General features: G+C 40.2%; 1 protein-coding gene across 4 annotated transcripts in view; it reads right to left on the bottom strand.

Annotated features, from left to right (window-relative positions):
- Cacna2d1 (calcium voltage-gated channel auxiliary subunit alpha2delta 1) overlaps nucleotides 1-14,482 on the bottom strand; it is a 423,150-nt gene that overhangs the window by 90,067 nt on the left and 318,601 nt on the right. For all 4 annotated transcript variants that reach the window (XM_036180248.1, XM_036180250.1, XM_036180247.1 and 1 more), the window contains exons 8-10: nucleotides 11,548-11,617; nucleotides 9,522-9,572; nucleotides 7,871-7,970 (exon numbers count right to left, since the gene is read on the bottom strand). In XM_036180248.1, coding sequence (XP_036036141.1) covers nucleotides 7,871-7,970; nucleotides 9,522-9,572; nucleotides 11,548-11,617 — 221 coding nt within the window. The remainder of the gene's footprint in view (nucleotides 1-7,870; nucleotides 7,971-9,521; nucleotides 9,573-11,547; nucleotides 11,618-14,482) is intronic.

The raw sequence follows: 14,482 nt of genomic DNA, 5'->3' as shown, positions 1-14,482 counted from the left end.
TCAGGGAGAAACTCCAGGAAGACAATCACTGCCTGTTGTTAGAGCTGCCAATCACCCGCCTAGCCACTCCCCCAGACAGCATCTTAATTACTTTGCCATGGAAACCTCTAGCGTCACTACCCTGGAATATACACATTTTTGAGAAAATTGCTCTTCAGGCATAGACTTGAAGAAACCTACCAGTATCAAACATACCAATTACCTACCTGCAACTGGTAAAGAAGTAGAAGAATATCCAAAGATGGCAATGACAATAGGAATAGTAACTATAATAATGACTAAAACATCTCAATACTTCACGTGTGTCATTTCTTTTTGTACTCATGATGTCAGAGACATTAAATGTGATTGTGTCCACTTTAAAGAAAAGGAAACTGCCCCATGTAAGCCTTGGGCATCTTGTCCATGGTCACATAATTAGTAGTTTCTCAGGTTTTCCCTGGTCTCCCTAAAATTCCAGCAGTCTAACTAAGATCGAGAACTGCCTGAGGGGAGGGAGCAGCAAGCCACTAACCCAGGTCTGAACCCAACTTCATGCCAGCACCACTGTGATGTGCTCAGGATTCTTACATCCTGTCGCTCCTCTTTCAACAATGACCAAAAGTACTGTCTCCTTGATTCTCCAACTACGGAAAATAAAGACCACTGCAATCCTTGGAATATCATATTTGTCCACTGTTATGACTTATTCAGAAGGGTAGTCACAGACCTATCTCATGTAGAGGTCTCTATCCAGGGAAACAGAGGGCCAGGCAAATATCCTAACAGGTTGCTCAGTCTTCTGTCAGAGATCAGGCCTCAATTTCTGTTTCCTGAGACTGACAGCAAGCAGTTTCTGAAGAGCCATGAACAAAGGGCCCTTCTGACAACAGAGACAAGGGAGATAGGACACACCATACCTGGGCCACTGAGCCAGCCCCACAGTCAGTGTGTACTAGGCCAGCCACCCTACATATCAGCTCAAAGACAAAGCCTGGGACTTATCCAGGCCTGCCCAAAAATGGAATAGCTGTAGCCCTGACCAGCCCCTGACTAGCCCTGGCCAATTAGAATGAACTGATATGACTGCCACTTGCTTAAGCCAATCATATTTAAGTAACTTAACTGCTCTAGGAACTCTCCTTGGCTATGCTTAAAGAGGGCCTGAGAGCTCCTCTCCTAGCCTTCAACGTTTTGTCTTTGTGTAGGATGGAATAAACAATGCTCTTGCTGATTGTATATGTGGATGGTGGCCTTTGGTGGGACTTTTCAAGAACCCTAACGGAAACCAGGTTTGTTAGAGAAATCAAACACAAGGGAAAATTTCCTACTGGAACAGGACTTTCCTTCACTTCTCAGTGGGGCTGGTAGGTGCTCATCACTCCTAATGCTGTGCCAGCATTTATACAGAGATTGCTACTGATAGAAATGTTTAGTGTTTACAACCTGGGCAAGGGGCTGAACTTGTTTTTCTAAAAGAAAAAGATAAAAATATCTCTCTGACAAGTATTCATCTTTTGATTATTTTAAAAATATGCATTTCATTATTTTTATGAATATGTGTGGATGCCCACTGAGGCCAGAAAAGGATATCAGCTGTCTGTAGCTTTAGTAACAGGAGGCTTCGAGCTGTTGTGGGTGCTGGAAGCTGAACTCCAGACCTCTACAAGGGAAGGAAACACTCTTAACCTCTGAGCCTCCTCTTACAGCCTTTATGTTTGTGTGTGTGTGTGTTTTCTTTTATAGTGAGAAATCAAAGGCAGATTTCTATAAAGACCATGAAATACAAAGGCTTCTAAATGATTCAAGGTCCCTAACAAAATCCTAACATTCTGCTCCAACTCATATGTCAGGAACCATGTGGTTGGCTGCACTGAAGCCAGGACAGTCCTTGGTTGATAACTTTGAACGCATCACCCACAATCAACATGCATTTTCCATTCATCCTCTACTGGTCATGCAGAATTGGCCCTAAAGCATCAGACTCCCTCACATCCATAAACACATTTAGCTCCCTGTGTCAACACTGGAAGTTCTGCCTGTAAACCAGTGCATGCTGGGATTGGATTGCTGGTCCTATCATCCGCCACTACTCCCAGCAAAGTGCATAACTAGATTATGGGGAAACAGCTGCATTGTGCTGTGTTTATACTTTGCCTAGCAGCATGCTTCCTTATTGCAGCAAAGAGGAACCTACACACAGCAGAGCACACTTAACAGTGAAGCAGCCTCAGTTCTTACACCCCACACACGACTCGGGCATAAAAATGACCTTAAGCGAACACAGAAAAGAGATATAGGCATAAACATAAAACCGAGAGGCAGCCTGAGCTCTCTGAAAAGGAATCATGGGATAGCACTAATGGAGTTTGTTAAGTCTCTGAGTGAATGACAGCATGTTAAGAACATGTATCTTTGGATACCTGAAGGCTTTTGGGGGAAAGTGACTATTAAGAATCCCCAGAGAGGGCTGGAGAGACGGCTCAGCCGTTAAAGGCTAGGCTCACAACCAAAAATATAAGAATCCCCAGAGAGCCTCTAACAGGTCGCCTCAGTGTTAGTTGTCAAATGCCAAGATGCAACTACATGAACAATAAGTCATATTGTTGAGTTTCAAGTAATTTCAGAGAGAAAAAAATCAGGCACATTATGTGCACACACACAGATACATGCATAAGAACACATATACACAGACATACACATACCACATAGACATACACAGACACACATATTCACCACACATGAAGATACACAACACAAACAGACATACACATACATCATATACAGACACATATCACACACAGGCACATACTACACAGATGCACCACACAGATACACACACATGCACACACATATACATCACATATATACATGCACATACACATACCACATACAGACATATACCCACAGAGAAACCACACCCACTACATGAAACAATATAAAGCTTTCTTCCCTGAGAATCTCCATGCTATTAAATTGTTAAATTCTATTTAATAAGAAATCAACTTCTAAAAATAATATTATAACTTTAGGAAAATGTTACAGAAGAATGAACTCCTAATGTATCCATTGTAGACAGTTTTTACATAGAATATAGTAGCTAAGAAAATAATTCCTAATAATTGTGGACTTGTGTGGCTGACAATAGCATACAATCATAAGTCAAATTGTAAAGTGTGACAGGATCCAAAGAAAGAGGAAAGGAAGTAGGTAATACATAAAACAGCACATATTCCCAGGTAGAAATACATAACTTAGGTGGGCATCTGTCTGCAAATAAAATAATAATCCAGTTCACATACATTTTTCAGGACCCCAATATAGCTGATTTCCTTATGTAGTTTCTCTATAAATACACAGAAAGCATCTTTCTTAAAGAGGAACAGATTTACACTTTTAAAAAGGAATCCTTGGGGATAGGAGATGGCTCAGTCCTTAGACTGACTGTCTCACTAGCCCAAGTCAGGTTGGATTCTGTGGGGTTTACTAAATGGAGAAAAGGAGACGACATGAATTTGGGTGGGGAAGTGGGGTAAGTCTTGGAGGAGAAGGGGACAGGAGGATGCTGTGGGGTATCTTCCTGGATGCTGTGAATATGTGTGGCTCTCATTGGTTGATAAATAAACCTGTTTGGCCAATGGCAAGGCAGGATAAGATTAGGTGGTACTGTGAAAGTAAAGATGGAGAGGAAGAAGGGTGGAGTCAGGGAGACACCAGCTCACTGCAGAAGGAGCGACAAGAAGCCAGCAGACCGGTAATGCCACAGCCACATGGCAACATATAGATTATTAGAAATGGGTTAATTTAAGATGAAAGAGCTAGTTAGCAAGAAGCCTGAGCCATAGGCCATACTTGGGACCAAGCGACCATGGGACCATTAAGACACAGGAAAACTTCCAGCTACAGAGGATGAAAATGTATTGTATGAAATTCCTAAGGATTTAATAAAAATATTATTATTTTTTAAAGTATGACAACACATTTGTACTTTCATCACTATGGAGACTGGTCGACAGATTGCTGGGGCTTCCTAACCACTAACCCAGACTACTTGGCAAGTTCTAGGCCAGTAAAAGACCCTGTTCTCAAAAATGAAAACAAAACCCAGAAAGGTAACAGCACCCAAGAAAGGATAATAGATGTCCTCTGAACTCCACACACCTTTGCAAATATGTGCACATGTACTTACATAATAATATTTTTTTTCTTTTTAACATAAATGTTTGTATCTTATTTTGTAATTTATTTTAGTGTTCCCTTGGGCCAGCCCACTGCAGACTAAGTCCAAGGTAAGAAACCCAGAAATTTTCCTGGACTGATTCTCCTTTCCTATTGTGGTCAACATGTCCTAGGAACAAGGGTTTTTGTTTTGAGAATCAGAAGTATGAAGATGTTACAGAGCCCCGGTGTCTATCCAAACCTCAGGATAGGATAGACAAGGAGGTAGGTGTGTGATGCCTTTGAAGACACTGTGCTCTGAGCTGCCCATCTCTGTTTGTGTAGATATAAACTATTCCCTTCAATTAGAGTGCGGTGGCTTCTCCTATCCTAGAGACAACAAAAGATGACATTTGCTCTCTTTATCATCTAATCCCATCTCCTCCCATTGCTCTAGGCAACAAAAATGTCAACTCTCAATATACACCACCTGGGAAAGTCCAGTCTGTGCCAGGCACACAACAACAAAAGAGTATTCAACAAAGGAAGAGAAGCTCTGTTGACTATGAAGCAGCAGGAACCAGGAGTACACACAGGGAATGGATTTTGAGAGACCTTGAGGCAAAACGCACTTCATTTTAATTTGATATAGAGAAACAGATATCTCCTGGGAAAGAAAATACATGTCTTTCTGTAGAGGAGTAAGCAGCTTAGGTGGTTGGCCCTGAAAGGAGAAATACCGGAAGACACCCCCCCCCCCCCCCCCCCCCCCCCCCCCCCCCGTCTTGGCAGAGTTGAAGAAGAAGCGATCCGCTAAGGGGCAATGAATGAACTGTGTACAACCATGTCTCACCTCCACATTTGCTAGAGACTGTGGATCCCCAGGTGACTGACTAGATATTGCATGGATAAAATGATTTCCATCGGAAGCTACCAGCTCTGTCTATGGGAATAACAATGATTATAAAATGGGGCGATGAATTAGCCAACAAATAGGAGAGGAAAAGTGAATATACTTGGAATGAAGAATGCAGGATTTTTTTCACCTGTTTTGATACAGCTACTACACCGACCAGTTCACTAGCCCTAATCCAGACCAAAGTCCCCGACATAATAATACCTTTCAAGGAAATCAGTTGCAACTCGATGTAAGAAATTGTTATATGTTGCCTCTTTAGGAAAGGAGTGAAATTTTGCTTCTCTTATTATTGACATGAATCCAGTCCCAGGTTCTTCAACATAGTGCCTCATTAAGTATTATTGACCTTCAAAGATTACATGCTGCTTAGCTTATCATGGGACTTTTATTTACATACTCAAATAAAGCAAAGCAATTTATCAAAGAAGTCCAACAATAGGCACATGTCCAAAGAGTTTACAGGGCCTAACTTATGCTACACCCCTAGACACTATTCACCTTTAACTATGCAGCTAAGGCTCCAGCATAAGGATAAGTCTATGCACATGTCACAATTATATCAGCTCATGAAAAACCATTCTTGAACTTCCAGCCACTTTTAGAGCCAGTTGACTTCGTGCTAGTAGCTTGAAATTTGCCATGGCATATTTGCTTGATGAAAAATCAATAAGGCCTACAAATCAAGTCTTCACACTAACCTCTTGTTTCTGTATTCAGGAAAGAGAATGCATAGAAGTTAGAACCAAAGTGGGAAGCCTGTCTCCAGTCACTAACTGAGAGAGCCTCACTTAGGCACTGTTTGCTCTGTCTCTGTGGAGTGTGGAGGTATGTTCTGCTTTTCATGGGCATGAGGAGGAAAAGGGATATTCTTACAAGGGTTATTGAAAGTTTTGCTAAACCTGTATCTATATGTGCTGTCTGGTATTTTGAGTCCTAATTCCAAAGAATCAATATTTTTAAGTAAATTGTCATTAAAGTTGTTGCAGTGTAATAGGGACAGGGAGGACTGTGCATGGAATTTGGGAATTCATTCACCATTTTCACCTTCTGTAATATCAATGAATAGACAATCATAGACCCAATGTTTGACTAGAAATACAAACTATGTATCCAAAGGCCTTTGGTTAAAGTGTTTAAGGCATCCCACCAGCCAAGCTACTGATGCTGATGAAAGGTTGGACAAGCGTATAGAGACTTTGGGATGGGAATTAGAAGAGAGAAAAGACAATAGATTATTAAATACTATGACTTCAACACTAACTTTAGAAGCTTGCCACCCTCTTGTACCATGTTCTGTTTTACTAGTACTATTATTTTTAAAGAGATGAATCTCCATCTTCATAATTCATTCATTGGCCAGGGTAGACACCAATCAGCTCCCAACCTCCAGAATCCATAATTTTCATCTTTTAGAACACCTTGCATTTGGCCATTAGACTGTAGGCCAACACATGGATGAGGTTGGTACCTAACATGCCAGCTCCCCAGGGTTTGGGGCTTGACAACTCTAAAAGGACTATCCAGATGGCTTCCAGAATTTCTCAGTAAAATTCACTTTCTTAAATTAAATTCCAATCACCTAATTAGATTCTTCTTTTTCCTGCCTTGCTCCTCACTCTTTAATCAGTGCTATGTCCTGAGATCTCCTCCAAATAAACTACTTCAACCTAGGATTGATGTTCAGGTTTTGAAGAAGCCAAAGAAAAGTATTAACCACACTGAATTTTTCTGGCTGTAAACCAATGTCATTATATATGACAAATTCTCTTTCATTATGCCAAAGATAATATTTTTAGGCATTCCAAAGGTTTTGTAATTTCTATTTCTCTACACAAATGAAGCTGAATAAGTATCTTCCCATCTTCTTAACTGAGATAATCCCGATGCCATGGTGTCTCAACAAGAGTTAGACAGGGTTCCTTGTGAATTTATTTAGACTATGGAAATTCCATTTTTTTTCTCCCTGTGAATTATACACCTTGAGACATTTCCTAGGGAATCTTGCATTGTTCACAGTGGGTTCTACATTCTATCCATACCATCTTCTATGAATATCTTAGTAATTTCATTTTAGGATAAGTCCTCTCCATCACAGCATCACTAATCTAGATACCTGAAGCTTCATTAGCTATAGGAGGGCAGCAATCTCCCACTTCCCCCAATCTCAGGAAAGGGAGATAGTCACCTGGAGACTTTAGTTGCATCCTCTCCAGGGTTTTAGAGGCAGATCCAGTCTCACAGGTTCAATACAAAACAATGTCACCAAAATACACTCCTCCTTCAGGCACATCTCTATAAATAAAACCACTTCAAATATGAAATCTCATGCACCAGAAATGACCATGAACTTCATTGCCTAAATTACATAGATTAAAATGAGATATGGCACATCTTGTTCCATTTGTATCAAGTCCTGTACTTTCTAGCTATAAGAAGGTCTATGATGGTTCCACACTCACTCAATTGCCTCTTTTCTTCTGTTAGGAAAAACCTAACCAGCAACAAGCAATTAACCGCTCAATCATGTTGCAAGAGCTACTCAAGAGGACATCCTGAAGAGGCTGTGAGTGGAAGGACTCATGTTACCTAGACAGGCTCCTTAGAATGAAGGAGAGCAGTGCTTGCCATTCATTATTCATTATTTCAGCAGTGGTAAACGCTAAGGATCTCAGAAAGGATAGTGCAGAACAGCTCAGTAAGGCAGCTTGTAACATTCCTACAGCATCTCAGGACACCTAAGATCAAACCCCAGTACCTAATATCATGAGGAGACAAGCAGGTGGAATTCAGAAAGAAATAGCCATCCATACTCACTGAAGCTACATTCACGAAATCATCATCTGACAGGGTTTCTAACATTTCGGAGACAGATGTTCGGATGAGTTTCAGTGTCAATCCGCTCACACTTCCACTCCTATGAACAGACAAATGGGTCCATGTGTTACTCACTGGTCATCTAACAAACAGCATCATAAAGAAAGAAAATGGTCTCATTCCATCTTTAAAAAGTGGTCAGCCTTGAAATCATACATATACAATTAACATAGAGACTGAGCAGGTTGTATTTATATATTTATGTATTATGTATTTATATTTTTATATACTGAGGACATACATACACACACACACACACACACACACACACACACACACACACACACACCTCCACAATTAAGAATAGAGGCCATGCATTTGAGAGAGAGCAAGTAGTATAGGTTAAGAGAGAAGAAAGAGAAGGGAGAAATGATGTAGTTATATTTTAATTTAAAAAAATTAAAAATAAAAGTCAATAGAAAAAAATGAATAGAAGAAAATAACAGAGCTACGCAGCTTTGGTGAGGTTTGTGGCCAAATGCCTTGCTCCACAACCAAAGAACAATTTCTCCAGGATTTCTGCATTTTTCTTGTCTCTACACCTCCTGTTAGGTAGGACTCATCTCTTAGTAACTAACTCCCACTTCTACATCACAGGGGCATACAGATTCTCATATGGTTTTAACTCAAAACACTATAAAAAATTAATTAAACCACAAATATAAACACTTATAGAAATTGTTCTCATAAATTGCGTCCCTTGAAAAGTCCTAGTAATAAAAGTTAACACATTTATCTAACTTGATACAAATGCCTTCTAGTCAATAAAATTGTTTATGGCTAAGTACCAACTAAGTCACATTTTCTTTTCTTTCTTCTTTTTTTTGTGTGTGTGCATATGTGTATGTATGTTTGGGTGGGTATGTGTGATGTGTGTGTGTGTGTGTGTGTGTGTGTGTGTGTGTGTGTGTGTGTGTGTGTGTGTGTGTGTGTGTGTGTGCATATGTGTATGTATGTTTGGGTGGGTATGTGTGATGTGTGTGTGTGTGTGTGTGTGTGTGTGTGTGCATATGTGTATGTATGTTTGGGTGGGTATATGTGCTGTGTGTGCATTTGTGTGTGTGTGTGTGTGTGTGTGCACGCACCTCTGTGTATGTGTGTCTGCTGTGTGTGTGTGTGTGTGTGTGTGTGTGTGTGTGTGTGTGTGTGTGTGTTTCTGTGTATTCACAAACAGACATGTGGCGGTCAGAGGTCGATGTTAGGTATCTTCCTCTACTTCTCTCCACCATGTTCTTTAAGACTGGCTCTCGCGGTGATTCTGGGGCAAACGGATCCTTTGAATGGTCTAGTCAGCAAGCCCCAGGGATTTTCTCCCCATCCATAGTTAACATTACAGGCACAAACTACTGTCCCACCATTGTTTAATTTTTTTCATGTAGATGCCAGAGATAAGAACTCAGCTCTTCATATTGGGCAACAAGCACGTTATTGACTGAGCAACTCCCCAACCCGTGTGAACATATTAATATGGCTGTATCTGCATATACAATCATCGCATTGATTTTTCCCCAATCTATCATACATGGCTAATTTCCCACAAACTACTATTACCTAGAAAACGTCTCATGCACTATAATAGTCGACTACTCACACGTCCACCAGAATAAGCATGTCCTTGGGCGATGCAGCTCCCTGGATATACCTGAAACAGAACCACAGAAACATTTCCTTTCCTCTGTGTCAAACACTGATATTTGCTGTATTATTATTCATAGATCTCTGAACTAGGATATGGTTATGACCACTTTAGAGATGCTACTTTCCAGGTATTTATAAGAAAAGATAGAGATGAAATTTAATGTAAGCAGTAAATAAAATTAATTTCTAAAAGGATTTTTTGTGACCTTTTCACTGTAGTGGATAACCAACTGTGATATTTTAAAATACAAAAATAAATAAATAAACACAAAGAGATAGGTGGTGTATAAATTTTAAGAAAAAGCAACTTAAACAAAAGGAAAACCAACAGGCCAATTAAATAGCTGAGCTCAGGCACTGGATGACGTCATCACTAAGAAGTCCAAGCAGGGACTCTCAAGCCTTTACAGAGCCCAAGAAAACCTGGAGAAGCAGTTCAAATGTTCATCCTAAAACCCAACCAACCACATCTTAGAGAGCAAGACTCCCTGCATGTGAAAGATACTTTAGGGAAGACTTCGGTAGGACATTATCTGATGTGGAGAAATACATCTGAGAGCAGTTGATTAATGAGAGAGAGGGAGAGAAACAGACAGACAGACAGACAGACAGACACATGTTTGGCCAGAGACTGAAGGGGAACAGATAACGAAGGGGACCAGGTGTCTGCCTTCCCCAGCAGGAAGCCTGCATCAAGACTCAACTTTTCCCTGACAGAAAACAGGCCAATTCATTCTCAACAGTCTGGAGGACAGCTGCTACCTGCTTGGGATAAGTGGGGGAGTGGCTCAGCACGCTGCCTGCAACCCACTCCACTCTCAGTGCAGACCAATAGGCAGAGCTCTTCTGTTTGCCCGGGGAGACAATCCAGCTCCTGTCAACCTTCTTAACACTCTTGGTTAGCATCTGTCCCACTGTGCTTCTCAGTGGGAAGATGAAAAGATTAGGGCAGTGTCTGCTTTGGATGATTGACACATTGCTCCCATAAAATGACCATTTCTTAAATACAAACTATATTGTTTCCATTAGGTAACAAACTGTAGGAATATTATTGATAATAGTAATATTGGTAACTATTGCTCAAGGTCGTATTCATGTGAACTGCTAGTTGATACTAAACAGGACACTTAAAACCCATTAATACATGTTTTTCCAATCAACCACTATGCTGCATAGAATTTGTGTGAACATAGCAGGAAATTAGAAACAATGCAAAAATCCAATCATAGGGATTTTCTTAGTTAAATGAGAAGATAACCTTCATTAAAATGATGTTAAGTATTTATTTTCATCAAAATATACTGAAAAATTAATATAAAATTTAAAAGGCATCATTCTGTATATGTGAACTCATTAAAAATAGTATATTTACTGTTCAAATGTAAAATTTAAACACTCTAAATGTAATCAATAGTTAAAAGGCATGAACATTCAGAGTTGTTTTTCAGTAAGTCCAAACACATTGTTGACATTTTCTTACATTTTGTAGAATGATGAATTATTTTGGTAGTGCCAAACAAATAAACTCCTTTGGGGCAAAATCAACTCTAAATTATATGGATATACTTAGGCAGCACTCTTAGCTTGGGGCCAGTTCTCATTAGTTCATTGCCAGAAGCAAATTGTCTCTGACTCTATTCATCTCTCTATAAGGGCTCTACTCCAACCAAAGAAAGAGTCCTTCTACAGAAGGACCCCCAGCAGCTAAGAGACTGCAAGCCAAAACTGAACATAAAACTTAAAGTAATCCATTTGAAAACAAAGTCCGAAAAACCATTTTATCAGTGTTCACCATCATTCCCTACCCAAACTCATCATTTCATTTGTTATTAATCTATTTATATTTTCAAAATATCATAGCATTGTATGTAAAGAGACAACACCCATCCCAGTAACGGGAAGTTTGCTGTCAACATGTTAATAAATGATAGAACCCTCTTCTACTAATCTTGTCTTTAGAGAGAGTCAAAATTTCATACCATGGTCTTCTGCGTACATCATACAGATCAATCTTGTTTGGAGTTCTACTATTATCCACCCAGGGAGAAGCTGGAAAACAAACATATTAGAGAAACCATGTCAAAGTTCCAACATGGCTGGGCTGACAAGATACCCTCGTGGGTTTAGGTGTTCACACCAAGACTGACAATTTGGATGCCAACTCTAGGACCCACCTGGGAGAGATGGAGAGAATCGAAAACTGTTCTCTGACTTTCGGCTTGAGAATTCCCCACCCACCCAACACACCTGTAAGTGTAATTAAGTATTAGCTACAAAAGTAATGTGAAACTTAAAAATCTCAAAATACAAAATAAACCAAATTCCACCTCTCTGGATGAATCTTCAAATACAAAATACCATCTTTATGTCGTCAGTACTTTCCTTTTTAAAACTGGAAAGTAACAGAGCAGTACAAAAGGAAACCTCCCCAAACCCTCTCCCCATACTGTAGTCTGAACAAGCTTCAGACACAAGGTTGGGTGGAGCTATCCTGGATGCTTTCCCTGACAGAAAACGTTAGTGCAGCTAAGGAAATCTGTGCTTTCAATTGCCTGCTCATCCTGTTTTCATTCAGTGCAAACTCACTGAATACAAGACTGTTTTTCACCAGGCTTGGTGGATGGCACATGCCTTTGATTCCAGCACTTGCAAGGTAGAGGCTCTATGAGTTGAAAGCCAGCAAGGTCTGCAGGAACTCCCAGGTTAGCTAGGGCTAAAAAGTGTCATCTTCTCTTACAAAAATATTGGTTTTCTTAGATTGTTATCATAAAGTAGCATTATTATAGCCTTTGTAGTTGTATTTTAATAAATGATGAATATTGTTGAAATAGTTTATCAATTTCCATTTCAAATGGACTACTTTAAGTTTTATGTTCAGTTTCAGGTTGATATTATAAGTAAGAGGTTAAACTACAATTAAAATTACTATAATTTTTGTTTGGTCAAACTGCCATGTAAATACAGTTCCTTGGTGCAGCTCTCCTCCTTCATCAGAGAAGTGCCTTTTAGAGTGGATAGATGCTAATATAGAGACCCACAACTGGCCAAAATGCAAGGAATAAGTGAAGTATCTTTACCAAACCACCTCCCCTGATGCTCGAGCATGTTCTGGTTATGCAAAGACTGTAAGAGCCAGGGCATGGGGAGGATTGCCGCCCAGCAACACTTCCTACACATGCCAAGGCTGCCGCACTCAGGACCCTGCAGCATCTCTATCCTGAGCCCTGCACATGATCCTCCCAGTTAACAGTCTAGCACGGAGTCTGAGAGGCTTGCAAGGCTCTAGGGGAGGGCTACTGGGGGAAGATGAGTTGAGCTGGTTTCCTTGAGAGATATAGTAGCTGGCTTGGTAGCTTTCCCATGTTCAAGTGGATGAATCTACACCCACACACATATGGACATCTCTAATTGGACCCAGTGGGGTATATGGGAAAAGTGCGAAGTTTAAGTTGAAAGGATAGCACAGACAGGGTGAGAGGTCCTGAAGGACTTCGAGGGGCCAAGAGAAGAGTGATGTGATGGAAATACATTATATACAAGTAATAGAGAGAAAACCAGTTTAAAAGATAACAATAGTTTGCTTTTGGAAAATTCATGAGTGATGTGAAATAATTCAAGCAGCTCTCTGGTGCCAATGCGTTCAAGAGTACTTCCTACTTTCTCTACTATCAGGTTCAGAGTAGCTGGATTTATGTTGAGGTCTTTGATCCACTTGGACTTAAGTTTTGTGCACGGTGACAGATATGGATCTATTTGCAGCCTTCTACACATTGACATCCAGTTATGCCAGCACCATTTGTTGAAGATGCTTTCTTTTTTCCATTGTACATTTTTGGCTTCTTTGTCAAAAATTATATGTTCATAGGTGTGCGGGTTAATGTCAGGGTCTTCAGTTCGATTCCATTGGTCCACATGTAGAGTTTTATGCCAGTACCAAGCTGTTTTTATTACAGTAGCTCTATAGTAGAGCTTGAGGTCGGGGATTGTGATACCTCCAGAGGTTGTTTTATTGTACAGGATTCTTTTGGCTATCCTGTTTTTTTTGTTTTTCCATATGAAGTTGATTATTATTCTGTCCAGATCTGTGAAGAATAACACCAGTAGCACAGACACTGAGAGAAACAATCAATCAATGGGACCTGTTGAAACTGAGAAGCTTTTGTAGAGCAAAGGACACGGTCAACAAGACAAAGCAACAGCCTACAGAATAGGAAAAGGTCTTCACCAACCCCACATCTGACAGAGGGCTGATATCCAGAATATATAAAGAACTCAAGAAATTAGACATCAAAATGCCCAACAGTCCAATTAAGAAATGGGCTATAGAACTAAACAGAGAATTCTCCACAGAGGAAGTTCAAATGGCTGAAAGACATTTAAGAAATTGATCAACATCCCTAATTATCCAGGAAATGCAAATCAAAATGACTCCGAGATACCACCTTATACCTGTCAGAATGGCTAAGATCAAAAGCACAGAAGACAGCTTATGCTGGAGAGGATGTGGAGCAAGGGGAACTCTCCTCCACTGCTGGTGGGAATGCAAGCTTATACAGCCACTTTGGAAATCAATATGGCGCTTCCTTAGAAAATTGGGAATCCATCTCCCCCAAGACCCAGCTATAGCACTCTTGGGCACATACCCAAGGAATGCTCAATCATACCACAAGGGCATTTGCTCAGCTATGTTTGTATCAGCTTTGTTTGTAATAGCCAGAAACTGGAAACAACCTAGATGCCTTTCAACTGAAGAATGGATAAAGAAAATATGGTACATATACACAATGGAGTACTACTCAGCAGAGAAAAGCAATGACATCATGAGGTTTGCAGGCAAATGGATGGATCTAGAAAAAATCATCCTGAGTGAGGTAACCCAGACTCAGAAGGACAAACACGGTATGTACTCACTGA

This window comes from Onychomys torridus, chromosome 3 (assembly GCF_903995425.1).
Source record: "Onychomys torridus chromosome 3, mOncTor1.1, whole genome shotgun sequence".
Taxonomy (NCBI): Eukaryota; Metazoa; Chordata; class Mammalia; order Rodentia; family Cricetidae; genus Onychomys; species Onychomys torridus.
Note: the sequence above shows the minus strand (reverse complement) of the source record. Positions and strands in the feature narration are given on the sequence as shown.